Source organism: Mus caroli, chromosome 8, assembly GCF_900094665.2.
Source record: "Mus caroli chromosome 8, CAROLI_EIJ_v1.1, whole genome shotgun sequence".
Lineage (NCBI taxonomy): Eukaryota > Metazoa > Chordata > Mammalia > Rodentia > Muridae > Mus > Mus caroli.
The window spans coordinates 6,412,484-6,427,464 of NC_034577.1; the positions used below are offsets into that span (position 1 = coordinate 6,412,484).

Genomic DNA, 14,981 nt, shown 5'->3' on the forward strand with positions numbered 1-14,981 from the left:
AGACTGAAGTACACGAAGTGTTTCAGGTAGACCAACAATGGCCACCTCATACTGGAGACTGATTCTAGTTGCCATTTAGTCCATGAAGCTGGATGTCTCTACAGTTCCAACCTAGCACTGGAGGCACTGGAGGCCCTAGAGGCCCTGGAGGCACTGGAGGGAGGCACTGGAGGCTGGTTTTCAACCTCCATGAGAATCCTGTGGAAGTGGGTTCTAACACAGATAAAGGATACTGATGAACTTGACAGAGAGTGAGAGAAAAGCAGTTCTGTCTTCCATGACCAGAAGGTGCCACCCACATTTAGGATGCCTTCTAGCTTTTAAAAAACCCTAAAAAGAGTACCCAGCAGCGTATGTTCTGGTTGATAACAAATGCATACAGACCAGGTGAAAGATTTATCACACTATTGGACAGGAAAAGAAAAATGTGAATGGAATACAAGGAGTTAACTTAAATGCAGACACATTAGGTGCATTCAATGGAGTGCTGTGCTGCAATGAAAAATGATGAGGTACTTTTGTGGCCTGCAAGTAGTCTCACAACTTCATAAGAAAATAAAGAAAACAACAGTAAGCTTTAGTATTGTTACCCCAAATAACGGCTTTATGAGTCCTTTACCATGAATACCCTAAATATTACCTTTAAGTAGGAAAATTATAAAACTTTTAATTCATATACATTTAAATTATAAAACTTCAACTATACTTGTACAAAGTATATACAAGTATAAAGTACAAAACTATATGTGTGTACAAAGAAGTATACACTTAAATCATTAAAGCTCATTTGGTAACGTGAAACCCAAAGGATCCAGGAAGTACTGTGACTAAAGCTTGTCTGCAGGTATACTGGGACAAGAGCAATGGCTCACTGCTACAGTCTCAGTCCTTGGGAGGTTAGAGGAGCAATACTGTAAATCCACAGCCACCAGGACACTGCCTCACACAAAGAGTAATGACATTATCAATTCTGATAAATAAGAATTATGGTGAATTGTTTTAAAACAAAACGAACATAAAGTTGGTATTACATTAAATATTCAATAATTTTATTTAAGTTACAATATTTAATAATTTTATTTAAGTTACAATATCACAAATGTTTCTTCAATCACTTCAACAAGTCTAATTACTTAAATAGTTTATACCCATCACTTAAGGTCCCACATCCCTCCATTTCAGTACTGCCATGGAAGTACAATTCTCAACAGATATAATCCACACATGACTGTGACTTCAACATAGTCATAAAAGCCATCTCTAAAAGCCAGAGCACCCAGTCTCTAATGAGTGTTCAGTGCATGGACAGCTACGCAATGGGTCATCGATAGGAGACAAGCTCTGGAAACACTGTCAATGCTGGATTGCAAATTCACTCAAACATTTCTCCATGAAGCATGTCTTCACCAAAACTAAGTCTTAGCTAACTTAAAGTTGCAAGGGTTTTTTTTTCCATAAAATTAATATCTTAAGTGTTTGGTGTTTAGATGATTCTCTCTCAACTTCCCCCACATTATCAAAAAACATTTGATGAACCTTAAAAACTCTTTTTGCTTAATATTTCATGCTTATAGGGGATAGATATTTGAGCCCTCAAATACAAATGCTTATTTTTATAAGTATAACTGTAACAATTCTGATTTTTTTTATTGGTATAATCCTTTTATTAGCTAAAAACTTTAATTTTTAAGTCTGGAAAATTCTGTCTAGAAAGTCAACAGTGGTGATGTTTCTAAAAGGTTTCAAATACACTTTCATATCTGAGTCAAAATTCTAGCTTCAGTATGGATACCATACAAGCACTTCTTGAAGCTGTCATAGTTGTAAGTCATAGTTATAAGTCATGTTAGGAAAAGGGTTGGGTTTTCTTTGCTTTGGCCCATTTAGTTTCCTTTCTACTTGAAAATTATTGCCTCTGGTCACTAATCCTTTTGAAGTATTGGGAGATACAATGAAGGCTACTGGTTATTTCAGCATCACTGTCTGCTGTTGTCTGATGATAACACTTTCCCCAGCCAGCAAGCTCTAAAGCAAATACTGGTTTTCCTCCTGCAGTTCACCCTTGTCTACTGAATCGGTCACCCACCTTTCTTGCAGGATTTTAAACTTTTTCTTAAGCATTCTTCTGAATATTTTAAAGTCAGTAACTCGTCTCTGGTCCTCCCCAACGATAACGTGAGATACCCCTTCAGATAAGCAGGAAACCACCTTTGCTCCATGAAACCGCAGCTCAAGGGCTGTAATACCTAATCTCGTGGCTTCAATTCTGGAACTCAAGTCATTAATAACAGCATATAAGTCCAAATAAATGGTGTAATGTCGAAACATACTGAGGGGAGAGTGATCCCAGGAATAACGACATTCTAAGTCAGCAATCACAGGGGCCATTTCTTCAGGAGTCTGCTGCTCACTGGGCTTAATTCCTAAAAACACTTCTTTCAATTGATCCAAATCTGTGTCAACAAAATAGCTATCACCATAGCAGTCATATTCACGGGCAAAATGCTGCTTTGTCGACGGGCACATGTGAATCATAAAGCGAGGTTGCCACGGCACGCATGTTTTTGTTTTAAAACACTCTAAAAGCCACTCGGGCTTGACAACATCATGTTTATCTGAAGAAATAATGTTTTTCACTCTAACGTTCTCAGAACCTGCAATAACACAGTATGTGTCCGGGCCTGCATTCTGTACTATATAACCACCGAATTCTGCAATTCTGTTCTCTAGCTCAGACTTTGGATAACCATCTAATCCACTCATAACACAAAACTCAACATCTTCAAATACATTAGAAACTTTGTTTACGTTAGAAAGGTTGGGTGCTTTTAAGTGTTCAATGATTCTAATGGCTTTCTTCGTCTTGGAGATGGGCTTCCGCCTCTTTTCTCTAGGTTCATCATCATCACCTACATGAAGGTGTTTTGTGGCAAGCTTCCCAGATGCTTTCCCCCTCAGCTGCTCCAAGTCACCCAGTGTCATACATTCATGCCACTCTTTGTCATCTCTGATCTTCTCGATGCGTGGGAAGCGCAGGGTGGAGCCAGTCTTGTACATGTCACTGGGGACGATCTCAGCTGCCTTGATCTGAACAATGACAGAGTTCTGAGGCTCTATGTACACTTCCGGCTTCTCTGTACCACACAGAATGCTACTTGGTGGAGATTTTCTATGAAAAGGCTTCCAGTATTTTGCCAATTTCAAGCCCAGGTCATAGAGTTCTTTCATGGTGTAACCAGACCCAACACGGCACAGAGTGTGGAATACAGATGGCCTGTCACCAGGAGGTGGTGTCTCTGCCACTGCACACAAAAAGTGAGACATCATGCCACCTCGTGAACCTTTACCCCAGTAGCCCCCCACAATTAGGACGTCTAATTCATCCATTAGTCCACTGACATACTCTGGTTTAATCTTTAGCCACCCTTCACCTCTTTTGTCTGGCTTATAAATGGACAGAGGGTGTTTAACCATGATCCCCTCTTCTCTCTTGTCTATGGCATCATTTAATGCATCCACTACTTCCTTCTTTGTATGAGCTTGAGTTTTCTGCACTATTTCTATTCGACCTTGTATGGGTGTGAAAGTGCTACTAAGGATATCATACCTCTTCCTAAGAGTCTCACGCCCTAGCTTCTTATTATTAACCATCAGTACATCAAAAACACAGTAACAAGTCTGTAGGTCAGAATCTTCCACCATCCTTTTGATATCAAACTTGACCCCCTTCTGCATGAAAGTCTGTGTTGTTGGGTTGTAGGCCATCATCTCACCGTCAAGGATGCATGCTTGCACATCTGTCCCGAATGCATTGTGAATAAATGGGGTGAGAGAGCCTTCCTGTGGAGATTCACCAAACTGATCGGTATAGTTGTAACCGTTTCTGGAGAAGTACCGGTACACCGTGCCATCTTTGTGCATCTGCATGCGCTCACCATCAAGCTTAGTTTCAATGTAGAAGCTCTGATGCTTCATGTCCTTCTCCACACGCTCCACATCTGCTACAGCAGCTAGCATTGGCTTAAAGGCAGAAAACAAAGTGATAGAGATGTCACTAAGCCCTACAGAGGGATCGTGTAGCTGCCTACAGACCTTTTCCAGATCTGTGGTGACGTTGTGCAACTCAACTGCATCATTGTGGAAAATGGAAAATACTGTTTGCTGACTGATACCAAGCTTTAAGTCTTTGATAATCATGCGAATCAGCCACTTTTGCTCCAGTGCTGAACTCTGGGTTATTAACTGAAGAAGGCTCTTTTTCACTAGGTCTTTTCTTTTGCCAGAGTTACTGCTGGCAACTAAGTCCAAGAGTTCATTTACCTGCTGTATGGTTAAGCTTCCTTTCTGTAAGCACCTTGGCTTCAAAACAAAGTATGCAATCATGGCAAAGTCCCCAGCATCCGTGCGAGCTCCACTGGGGGTTCGGTAATTCAGGAGCTTCTGGGCATCCTTGCCTTCTCGTGGTAAATTCAGCAATTCGATGTAGAGCTTAGCGAGCATGGTTTCTTTGATTCCATAAGCCATCCTCTCTCTTTCTAACTGAGGGAGAATGAGTCTCATTGCAGGGTAAAAAGAGTCTGTAACGTCCTTTCTGTTCTTATGAAGGGCATCATGAAATTTTCTCCAAGAATCCAAAAACTCCTTGAAGTGCCTGATTTTTTCTGCACGGTCTTTACCTTTCTGTATTCGTTCTAATGTGGAACATAAGTCTGCAAAGGGGACATGAGCTGCAACAGTTTGTGAAGTTTGTGAGGAAGCCATAGAAGCGACAACAAATCCTCCGGTTTTAACTGATAAAGCAAAAGGAAGAGTAACTTTAAGTGGCAGTTGCAATTTCTAAATATTTAAAACAATGTGCTTATAGAGGTGACTTAGATCATAATGTCAACATTCAATGGTATCCTAGCTACTGACTATTTAGCACCGAATACAAAAGTATTATTTTTAGTAATGGAAGTCAAATCAGTTGTGGCAAATTTTATTTCTATGTTTAAAAGTAAAGTCTGTTTATGTTTCTTGTTTCTTGGGTAATTATACAGCACCTAAGACAAACTAATTGCCATCAGTGATTCTAACAAATCACTTGCTCACTGAACTGGAGTCCTATTTCCTGGGCATTCTGAAATCTGAACCACAGTTGACAAAAACAGCAGCTATCCTTCTCTTCCAGTCCAAAAGGTTTATGTCTCCATTTACCTTCATTCCTTCACTGACAGCTGTCACAAACCCCTCTGCCATTCAAACCTCAACTGGAAATCACATCCCAAGACAGCATCATTTTTACCTATTTTTACCATAGATATACAAATATTAATTAATTAATTTTTGGTTTTTCGAGACAGGGTTTCTCTGTGTAGCCCTGGCTGTCCTGGAACTTACTCTATAGAACAGGCTGGCCTCGAACTCAGAAATCCGCCTGCCTCTGCCTTCCAAGTGCTGGGATTAAAGGTGTGTGCCACCACTGCCCTAATTTATAATTTTTGTTCATATTTTTCTGCCTGCTATTTCCCAAATATTCAGTGACTACACATGAGCCAGGCAGTATGATAGGTTGGCTCCTGCTTTATGACGACAGCATATATACTGTAAAGAACAAAAGGCACAGAGGTCAAATTATGCTAACACAGTGCTTTACCAAAAATAAAATCAAAATCCCAACCCTATTAATCACTGCCTTTTCGCCAAAGGTTTTGGAAATCAAGGAAATGAATGAATAGGACTTAGAATGTTCCCTAACATATGTTAACACAAGTGTGAAATTTTGTGAAGTTTTAAATATCCCTACATGTTCTACAGGAATGTATGTCAGTTACTTTAATGCAACTTAAACTATATGATAGTCAAACAAGTATCCTAAAAATAATTTCAAGTAAAATGCATGTTCCAGGAAAAACAGCTAATGCCTTATTATGTGACTTCAGACAACAGTATCTGGCCAGGCAGTGGAGATTATGAAATTCGTCATACTCTACTTCCCTACTCCTCAAAGAAAAGTCTCACATCAAGTGGCAATTTGTGCTCCCAGTGATGAATATCATATAGCTCAGATTTGTTTGTGGAACTAATTATTAAATGCTTTATGGACAAAGGAGGAGGGGATCAGGGCTGGGCTGGTTCAATAGACATCAAACATAGTGCAGCCTGCCCTGGAAACTATTCACAGCGTTAGGAGCTTACAGAGGACAAAACAAACATCACTTCTAAGTCTTATTCTTCACAGAGGAAACACAACTAACTCAGCAGGTCAGATCAAGATAAGCCCACCTGGGACTGTATCTTCTGGCATCTGTAACTACAATTTTGGTTAACTGCTTCCCTTGTTGAAGCTGGTTTGCATAACTGACTGCACCAGCCACCTGGTTCCTTTACGTGTGTACATGGTGGTGCATAATACTACAGTTATAATTTCTGTACAACGCATGTAAGATGACGTGTATTAAATACTTCCTGAATGTCCCAATACAGGTGCACTTCTATAGGTATATCTGGAGAATACATATAGTCTCGAACTTTTTCTCAACGAGCTGGAGCAAACGATTCAAGTTGCGTTTATAATAATAGTGTATTGTAGGCAATGGTGTGAATACACGTGCATCTTAAAACACAGAAAACCAAGAATTCAAATTGCTATCAAACACACACATTTTGTTCAACACCAACTACAGGAGTAAACTATTTGAATTTCTACTGTTTTATCACTCGGAGGTTTGATATTACGCTTTCCATCCCCAATAAAACAATTAAGTTCGTTGGCAGGCTTCAGGTGCTGAAGCTCAAACGCACTCAAACATTTTAACTCGTGGTAAAGTCGATGACCACAGGCTTTGGAAGGTGCCTCCATACCTGTTGCATTAGTGCTTTGCTTACCTAAGCAGCCTGTGAACCCCAACCCTGCCGAATGTAGGAGGAGCTGGGGGAGCGCGCAGGTCCCAGGTAGCTAGGTGGCAGGGCAGCGTGCAGATACAACTAAGCATCAGGACGCGATTTCTTCACCCGGTGGCTGCCACCTGAAATCAGTCCCCCGCGAGCCGGCTGCACCGTGGAAGGCGGGTGGTGACGCTGGGACGAGGCACGGGAAGGACGCAGTCTCCCTAGGACCAAGAACCTCTCTGCCTCCTCCAACCAGCCACACCACTTACTTAGCAGAGGTCGCCCCGCCTCACTCCGACCGGAAGCTGCCGCCACAAGAAGCCGGCCCGGCGTTTCCGCCAGCTGCTTTCCGCGCAGGCGCAGTGGGAACAGGCGAGCCTGGCGGCATTTAAAGGCGCAGGCAAGGCAGGGGCGGGCCGGCGCGGCGGCTCAGAGCGCCTGCGCAGCGCGCCTCCGCTGTCTCTGCCTGTAGCAAAGGATGTTCGGTCCCTTGCCGCTGGATGTCATCGTTGAGCCGAACTTGAGGAACTTGGAGCCTGGGAAGCTGCCCGGACATGACTGATTTCTGAAGCCTTCCAGGACAGAAGAGAATCATCCCACCTAAAAAGTCTAGGGCTCCAGAAAGACTTTTGCAAAATTAATTCACGTTCTGTGTTCTTGATGGCCTTTGCACTGTGCAGAAATAATACATAATAATAAAAATAATTATGTATTACATAGTAATAAATAATTCTTGGCGCAGAAACATACTTACATGGACTAAAGGCTTCTCAATGGTGCTCGGTGGTTTGGAATAAAGCTAGCTGATAGTGTTATTGAACACCTTACTGTCACTCAATAACTATACTAGATACTCAAAATAGAAGTATAAACGTACGCCCCACGTCTCAGGAACTCTTACTTTCCACTGGCAATGGTGGATATGACCTGCCCTACTCCACCAATAAGAGTTCAGAAATTATAGGCAAAGTGTGGGGAACACTTTCTTTGAAGGTGAAACTTTGCAGTCCTGGTGAGACACTAGAGTGTCAATTGCTTTCAGGGGTTGTCTAATGTGTTTACAGTGCATTTCACAAGGCTGACAGTTCAGGGCTAGTTTAAAGTGGAGCCAAATCCTACGGCTCCATGTGGCCAATTATTTTCTCTGTAGTTTCCCTTAGTCTCACGATTGTTTCCCTGTGGTGTTGCAAAGCCACACGTTACTGTACAGGAACATCAGCGGTGGTCCTACAGCTTGTACAACTCTTATACATCCGTGTCTTATTCAACTGCTCCTGCGCTCCGACGTCAGGCACAGGTCGGGCTCTGCTTTACTGATACGAGAGAACCGCAAATTATGAGCCAAGAAAAGCTATTAGTTAATTCAAAGATCTTGCTCTTATGTGTTTTTTAGCTGCATGGTTAATGGAGAACCAAATTTGTTTTATCCTCAGTGAGTGGGGAAAAAAAAAAGTAAAAAGGAAGGGCATAACTACCTGAAAGTTAGGCATGGTGGAAGAGAAAGTTTAGTGCAGATAAGAGAAAGAGCATAGCCAAGAGCAGGCACATTTGGGAGAGGAGGGGAAAAGAGGAGAGGAGAGAAAATAAGAGAAACTCCTTGTTCTCCGGAATGTGCTCCAGGCAGCAGCTGACTGGAAACGCGGAGATGTATCTTGTCCCTACGAGCTACCGTAGCGTGAAGGCGGAGCCTAGTGTCCCGCGCATGCGCAGAGGGATGCACAGGTTGGCTTCGCGCTCCCGGGAGGAAGCCGGAGAACAGGTTATGTGGGGGCCGGCGGGGGCATTTGCCAGGGACACCGCGCGCGAGCCGGAAGTGGAGGCTGCGCCAGCTGCGCCCGCCGCGCCGCAGGAGCTCCGGGCTAGACGGTGGCGACGGCGGCCCCTCGGCGGGAGGAGGACGATGAGGAGCGGCGGGGGCGGCGCGGGGCCTCGCTGCAGCGGGGAACCGGGTTCCGAGCCCGCGGCCGACTGCGCAGCCCGCCCGCGAGCCTGAGTAAGTGCGGCGGGGACGCGGGCGGGCGGGCGGCCTCCCCGACCTCCTCACCCGGCAGCCCAGATTCGGGAGCCCGTGTCTCCTCCCAGAACTGTCTGCCAGCAAACCCCGGGCTTGGGTCGGAGGGACTGGGCGCGTTTGTCTATAACAGGTGCAGACCTGCTAACCTCGCAGCTGCGGGTGACGGGGCCATAAAATCCAGAGAGTTGTCGCACACTTGAAGTCACTGGGCCTCTTTTTTTTTCTTTTTTCCATTGGTGTGAAGCGAGAATGCATCAGGGAGTTGTGCTTGGCTGAGCTGGCAACCTAAAGTAAACCTTCAGTTGTGCACTTGTCTACCAGGCAGCAGGAACCAAGTGGCACACTGGCTTTCAGTTTGAACGTTGGGTTTTGTTTTGTTTTTTGTCGATCTGCTCTGTCTTCTGGCATAAATTAGTCCTTATGTGTGTGCGTGCTTAGACATGTTCTTCTCTAAAGCACTGTTTTATCTCACTGAGAATTAATGATTGGCAGTGCAGAGTTATGTCACAACGATGCTACCAAAGACTTGACTCAGTTGAGCTGGGATTGAGTTGGACTTGCTCTGGACCTTCCGCCTTGCTATGCGTTGAAAAGCGTACGATGGAGTAACATAAGGTCACTGCCATCAGGGAACTCCCAGCCTATATAAGCAGGCTCATCAACCCCTTAGTAAATAGTGCCACATGAGTCGGCCCAGACTACAGGATGGAACTGGTGACACTGGGGACAAGGTCCGAGGAAAGCTTGCTGGAGAACCTGTAGTCTGAGCTGGGTCTCCATAGAAAAATAAAGCTTCACTCTAATAACTTGAGTCACTGCCGTGATTTAACTGGGATTTGCAGTGCTTACTGAGACTTGCTTTGCTGTGATAGATAATAAAATGCTTGAATTTTGACTCAGAGGTGGCAGCATTTTATCACCACATCCTGGAAATAGGTTATTAGAAAGACCGGGCAAGCAGAAGGCTAGCTGACTTCTACGTGTACAGCCACAGGTAGCACTTGGCCTGCTGCCTTTCTCCGAAACGTTGGATGCTCTCCCAGACAGTTCAGAAACTCAGACACTGGGCTGTCAGTCTTTGTTTCTCTAGTTCGTTCATCCTCCCAAGATTCCAGTTTCTTATAATTGTTGATTTGCCTCAGGAGAACCTGAGGCCCCTAAAACACCCCACTTTAGATCTAGGGCAAGCACCAGTTCTTGTAATTAAAATGTTTGGTGAGTGGCAGGCTTCCTAATACCTTATTATATAGTACATGCCACTTAGTCTTACAAGTCTTAGATCGTAAAGTAATGTGTATTCCAAGCGTCAGCTTGCTAGAGGTGCAGTGTTTCCCACAGCAAGAGCAACCTACATTCAGAGTGAGCCTGGGAGCTCAAGGCCGCCTATGAAGTCTGCTTAATAAAAGGCAATAAATACCAACTTATGGTAACATCTAAAACGTGTCCTGTTTGCAGTAGCCTATCACTCTACAGTCTAACATGAGTGTTTACATTTTCCGGCTTGAGTTTCTTTTTGATGTTTACCATTTTATTACTTACAGATCTTTATGATCACAGAACAATTTGTCATTGACTTCCCTGGTGGCAGTCACTTGTCATCCAAATTTTTGCCTAAGATGACTGCATTTGCACAGCCTTTGGGGTTTCAAGAGGGAAAGCACGAAAATGTTACTAACTTCTACCTGGTGTAGTTTTAAAATGTCCCCTTCACAGGTTCCCATGCACCCTGGACCCTCCAGCCATCTTCCCAGACAGATCCTGTCCATCTGTCCCCTAGGCCTATTAAGACACACTTACTCATTATTGATGGCATGTGGGTACCATCAGGGAGCTGGATAGCTCCTTCTGTGGCTTTGCCAGCACAGCAAGAGCAGCTATTTGTGTTTGCATTTCAGCTGTGCGTCTGGCAAAGGTCAGAACCTCCTCCCCAGTGCTGAGCAGCAAAGGAGAAAAGTGGATGTGAGAATGGAGTTCTGGGTTCCATGAAATGTGGTTGGAATGTGTGGATTCCCTGTGGAGTGATCAATGAGCATCTTGAGGTTGTCCCCTTATGATGTAGTTATCAGCAGTGATCTGTGCTCTCTATTCCAGTCTTCAGACAACTCAGCTTTGTAATTCACAGAGGGAGATTTCAGAGATCTCTTGATGTTGGTAGAGAGTCAGTTAACAAATGCAAACTGCACCTTTTCCACTTTAAAATGGATTAAGTAGAGAGTAATTTTATTTGTGGGATAGTTTTAAACTTTATAAACTTGACTGTGGTAAAGAAATAGATCTGTCAAGTTTCCTATCTAGTTGATACCACATTGACAGTTAAAATCTATACACTCCTCCATTTGAGCTTCAGTTACTCATATAATTGTTACTCTTTAGGGTGAAATGTTACAGGATAAAGAACCTCATAGGACTTAACTGCTCTAATTTCCTTTCTGCTGGCCTTGCCAAGTGTGTATTTAGATTATTCTGAGTCCTTTATGTTTCTATGAATAATTGTGCTAAGTGGTTATAACTAAGTGGTACAGACAGCTGCTTAATGGAAAGTAAAGAATCCTAGCCCTGCAGTTAGCTTTGTCCTGTTTTAAAATATTTGCTCAAATTTTCCGTGATATATTTTGTGATGGACAGGTAGTCAAAGTTTGAGTTGTTTTGCTGTATTATGGATGGTTGTGGTCTTTGATTTCCTTACTCTGCCCTGTAATTGCGTGAATTTGTGTTAGGCTGGGGTGGTCATAAGTGTATGTCTGCCATGCATACACCTCAAAAGTTGTTTGCGGTGTACTCAGCAGATCATGAGCCATACAACAGAGAAACAGTGGCACATTGATCATTGTTCAGCTTACAAATTTTAAGCAGCAGGATTCAGAGTGGCATCATATGGCGTTGTCCTGGGTCTTTAAGTGGTGTAACAGTAAGATGTGTTGGCGTCTAATAATCACTGCTTAGAGACAGCTGGGAAGCTACCTGCTGTAATAGTATTTTATTAGGGCTTTCTGGCCATCTACCTTCCAAATAAGAGACACAGAAACCTGGTATTTTTATTTATAAGCTGTAAGCCTAGAGTGGGCAGGTTCTGAGCTTTTCAAACTTAATCCCAGCCATGGGCCACTTGTTACTTGCTGCTTAAGTCTCACCCATGAGACTTGCTCTATTCCATGTGTCCTCAGGGCAAGCTTCTCTTGGCCACATGCTCATTGTCAATCTTGCCTAATGGCAACCTCTTCCTCCCTCTGACTTGTCTTTTCTTCTCCCTCATGGTCTCTCTCTGAGACCTCTCACTGGATCCTAAGTCCTGCCTTTCTGTCTTCTCCAGACAGTCATAGAGTTCAGCCTTTTATTAACCAGTCAGGGATTACTGAGGACCATTCTTTACAGCACATGGGTTAACACTTGCCTCAAGTCTGGGTTGCAGTCTGGCTTCTGAGTACACAAAGCACAAGACTAACCCTAACAACTTGTGGTAATCTCCAGTGGGTCAGATGGGTTTGACAGCACCCCCCGGGCCACAGCGGTATTCTAAACGGTAGGCTTAACTTTGATACTGAGCTCTTTTTGAAGCACCAGTTTCTAAGATGGTTAAATGTTTTGTTTCTTCCTTTATGTGTGCAGGAACCTGTGGAGGCCAGAAGAGGAATTGGGTTCCCTAGGACTAGAGTAGTTTGGAGCAACCATGTGGGTGTTGGGAGTTGAATGAACAGTATAATCATTGAGCCCTCTCTCCAGCCCCTAGGTATATTTCTTAGAAATAACACCATTTGTATCTTTCAAGGACATACATCAGTAAGGTAGCACGGGGTGATGAGGTCAGATAAGCATGACCAGTGTGCTTAGTATATTATGTAGCTTTCCTTATACCTCACTGAAGCACCTTAACTAAGGGACAGAGATTGCATGGCAGTAGCAGAAGCCCTGATGGCAGGGGTAGGCTATATAGTAGCTTCTTATGTGGCACTCACCAGAAAGCACAGAGCTTCTTGGGGCAGAAGTCATGCTGAACTGTAACTTTCAAGGTCCACACCTAGTAGGCCTACATCCACCAGCCAAGCCCCAGGTCCAGAAGTCTCCTAAAACAGTGCCACCATCTGTGGAGCAAGTGCTGAAACCTGTGAGGCTGTGGGAACATTGCACAGCTAAATCATAGCTGAGTGTGCCCATCTTAGACATAAAGACAGGAAGCATCCAGAGCACTGGAGATGCTGAGGACAGGTATGTGGCTTGAAGGAACTCACCAAGTGACTACTGTTAGTATTTGATGCATCCTGATCACAATTCTGATGCAGTGTAAGACATAGTTGATAGTTCATGTTTGTATCTCAGGAACAGTTCTCTTACAAGAAAACAATCCTGTCTACCCAGGCTTTGCATTATAATATATTCCACGTGTTTTGTTTCCTAAGAAGTGCTTGCTAACCGCAGTGCCGTATGTACCCCAGAATGCTCTACATAAAGCAGGAGTTAGTGTAATTGCTGTTTTCTCATCCTCACACATGTCACACATATTACAGCTGGATGTATACTCTTGATTGTGTCATGTATGGTTGGTGGCATTGGTAATGTAATACGCAAATCCTAGCATGCCATACTTTTTTGAGCATTGTTAATATGATGTTTGAGCTGTCAGTGAGGCATCAGGTATAGGAGAACAGATGGAAAATGTAAAGAACAGACATGCTAGGCTAGTAAGGACAAATTCATTCTGGAGTGGGCTACAGTCTTGAGAATGAAACCACTTGGGGGAAACAGAACAGAAGTGCTTGCTTCTGTTTTGTAATAACAATACCTGAGAAAATTAGTGTTAAAAGGCAGAGAAATCTTGTGGCTCATAGTTATAAAAGTTCACTCTGCTCCTTGTTTTTGCCATACAGGGCAATATGCTGTGGAAGGGCCTGACTAATAAAGAAGACTGTGTACTCGTAATGTCCTAATTTCCTTGTAGCAGGCCCACTTTCTGAAGCCCTGTGTCATTCCGAGGGATGTTGGGGACAGCCACATCCAGACTGTATTAGCAGTAAGTGAGCAGACATTACATGGAGCCTGATAGTGAGGAAAGGGTCTGAGGATGGTGGATATTGGAGTTGTCGACGGTGGTTGCCACTTTAATCAACTGGATATGATGGCCAGTGAGGTTTGTTCTTGAGTCTTAAGAGCTCACTCAGATTCTCAGGAGTTTCATGGAATTAGCCTGCCCTTCTCTGGTTTCCAGAGAAATAAGCCTGAAGGTTAACTAAGTCCACATAGTGATGCTTTTCAGAGACACGTGATACTGTCAGGTCATGTCTGACAACATGGCAAGGATAGTATTGAGAGAGATGAGATGAGATATTCTCTTAGACCCAAGCTGACATCACACAGAAGCGATGTACAAGAATGGCATGGAAGAGGTCAGTGCTTCCAGTGGACAACCTCCACTGTTGGTAAAGATCCCAAGGATGAGCAAGCCATCCCGTCTGAATGCATCCCAGCATGCAAAACACCTTCATAGATGCTGACTCTTCTCTGCTGACACCTCATAAATGATTTGCCTTGGTGCATACATACTTTGAGGGACAGTTGCTGACCTCAGCCATTTTCCATGAGAGTCTTGGGTTAGCTGGGTGTTTTACACTCTGGCAGACCTAAATACTACACAAGGCATGAGCCAAGCTCTGCATTATTTAGTGGTGTTGACTAGAATGCCATGTTGGCACCAAGTGTATCTTTCCCATTGGTATAGCTCAGGTATAGTGGAAAGATGACACGATACCTGAGAGGGAGTAGGTCCCACACAGTGTAGTTGTTCTCTGTCATGTTAAAAGTCCATGGTGTAGGACCCAGCTCCCAGCAGAGGACTGGCTATTACATTTTGGCAATCAAGGCATCCAGCTCAGAGAAGCCCTCACTTAAACTTGGCTTGTCTGTAGCCTTTCACTGTCCTCGTAACCAGGAAAGACCTCATCAACAGGATGCTTTGCACAGCTAGTCATAGTGCTCCACAGAAGCTCAGCCAGTCACAGTGCTCCACAGAAGCTCAGCTAGTCATAGTGCTCCACAGAAGCTCAGCCAGTCACAGTGCTCCACAGAAGCTCAGCCAGTCACAGTGCTCCACAGAAGCTCAGCCAGT

The 14,981-nt window shown here is 43.8% G+C and overlaps 2 protein-coding genes across 3 annotated transcripts in view; one reads left to right on the plus strand and one right to left on the minus strand.

Moving 5' to 3' along the window:
• Positions 1 to 1,087: 1,087 nt before the first annotated feature.
• Lig4 (DNA ligase 4) lies at positions 1,088 to 8,524 on the minus strand. Of its 2 annotated transcripts, none has more exons than XM_029480935.1 (3): positions 8,346 to 8,524; positions 6,868 to 7,542; positions 1,088 to 4,790 (listed from the first exon to the last, which is right to left on the minus strand). In XM_029480935.1, exon 3 carries the CDS (start codon positions 4,759 to 4,761, stop codon positions 2,026 to 2,028), a length of 2,736 nt encoding a protein of 911 aa, XP_029336795.1. In that variant the 5' UTR covers positions 4,762 to 4,790; positions 6,868 to 7,542; positions 8,346 to 8,524; the 3' UTR covers positions 1,088 to 2,025. The 2 variants fall into 2 exon arrangements, with proteins under 2 accessions (XP_029336795.1, XP_021025932.1); XM_021170273.2 differs by lacking the exon at positions 8,346 to 8,524 and adding an exon at positions 7,625 to 8,240.
• A 36-nt stretch (positions 8,525 to 8,560) lies between these two features.
• Positions 8,561 to 14,981, plus strand: part of Abhd13 (abhydrolase domain containing 13) — a 14,536-nt gene continuing 8,115 nt past the window's right edge. The window contains exon 1 of the mRNA XM_021170963.1: positions 8,561 to 8,863. The gene's annotated coding sequence lies outside the window, so the exon portion shown is untranslated. The remainder of the gene's footprint in view (positions 8,864 to 14,981) is intronic.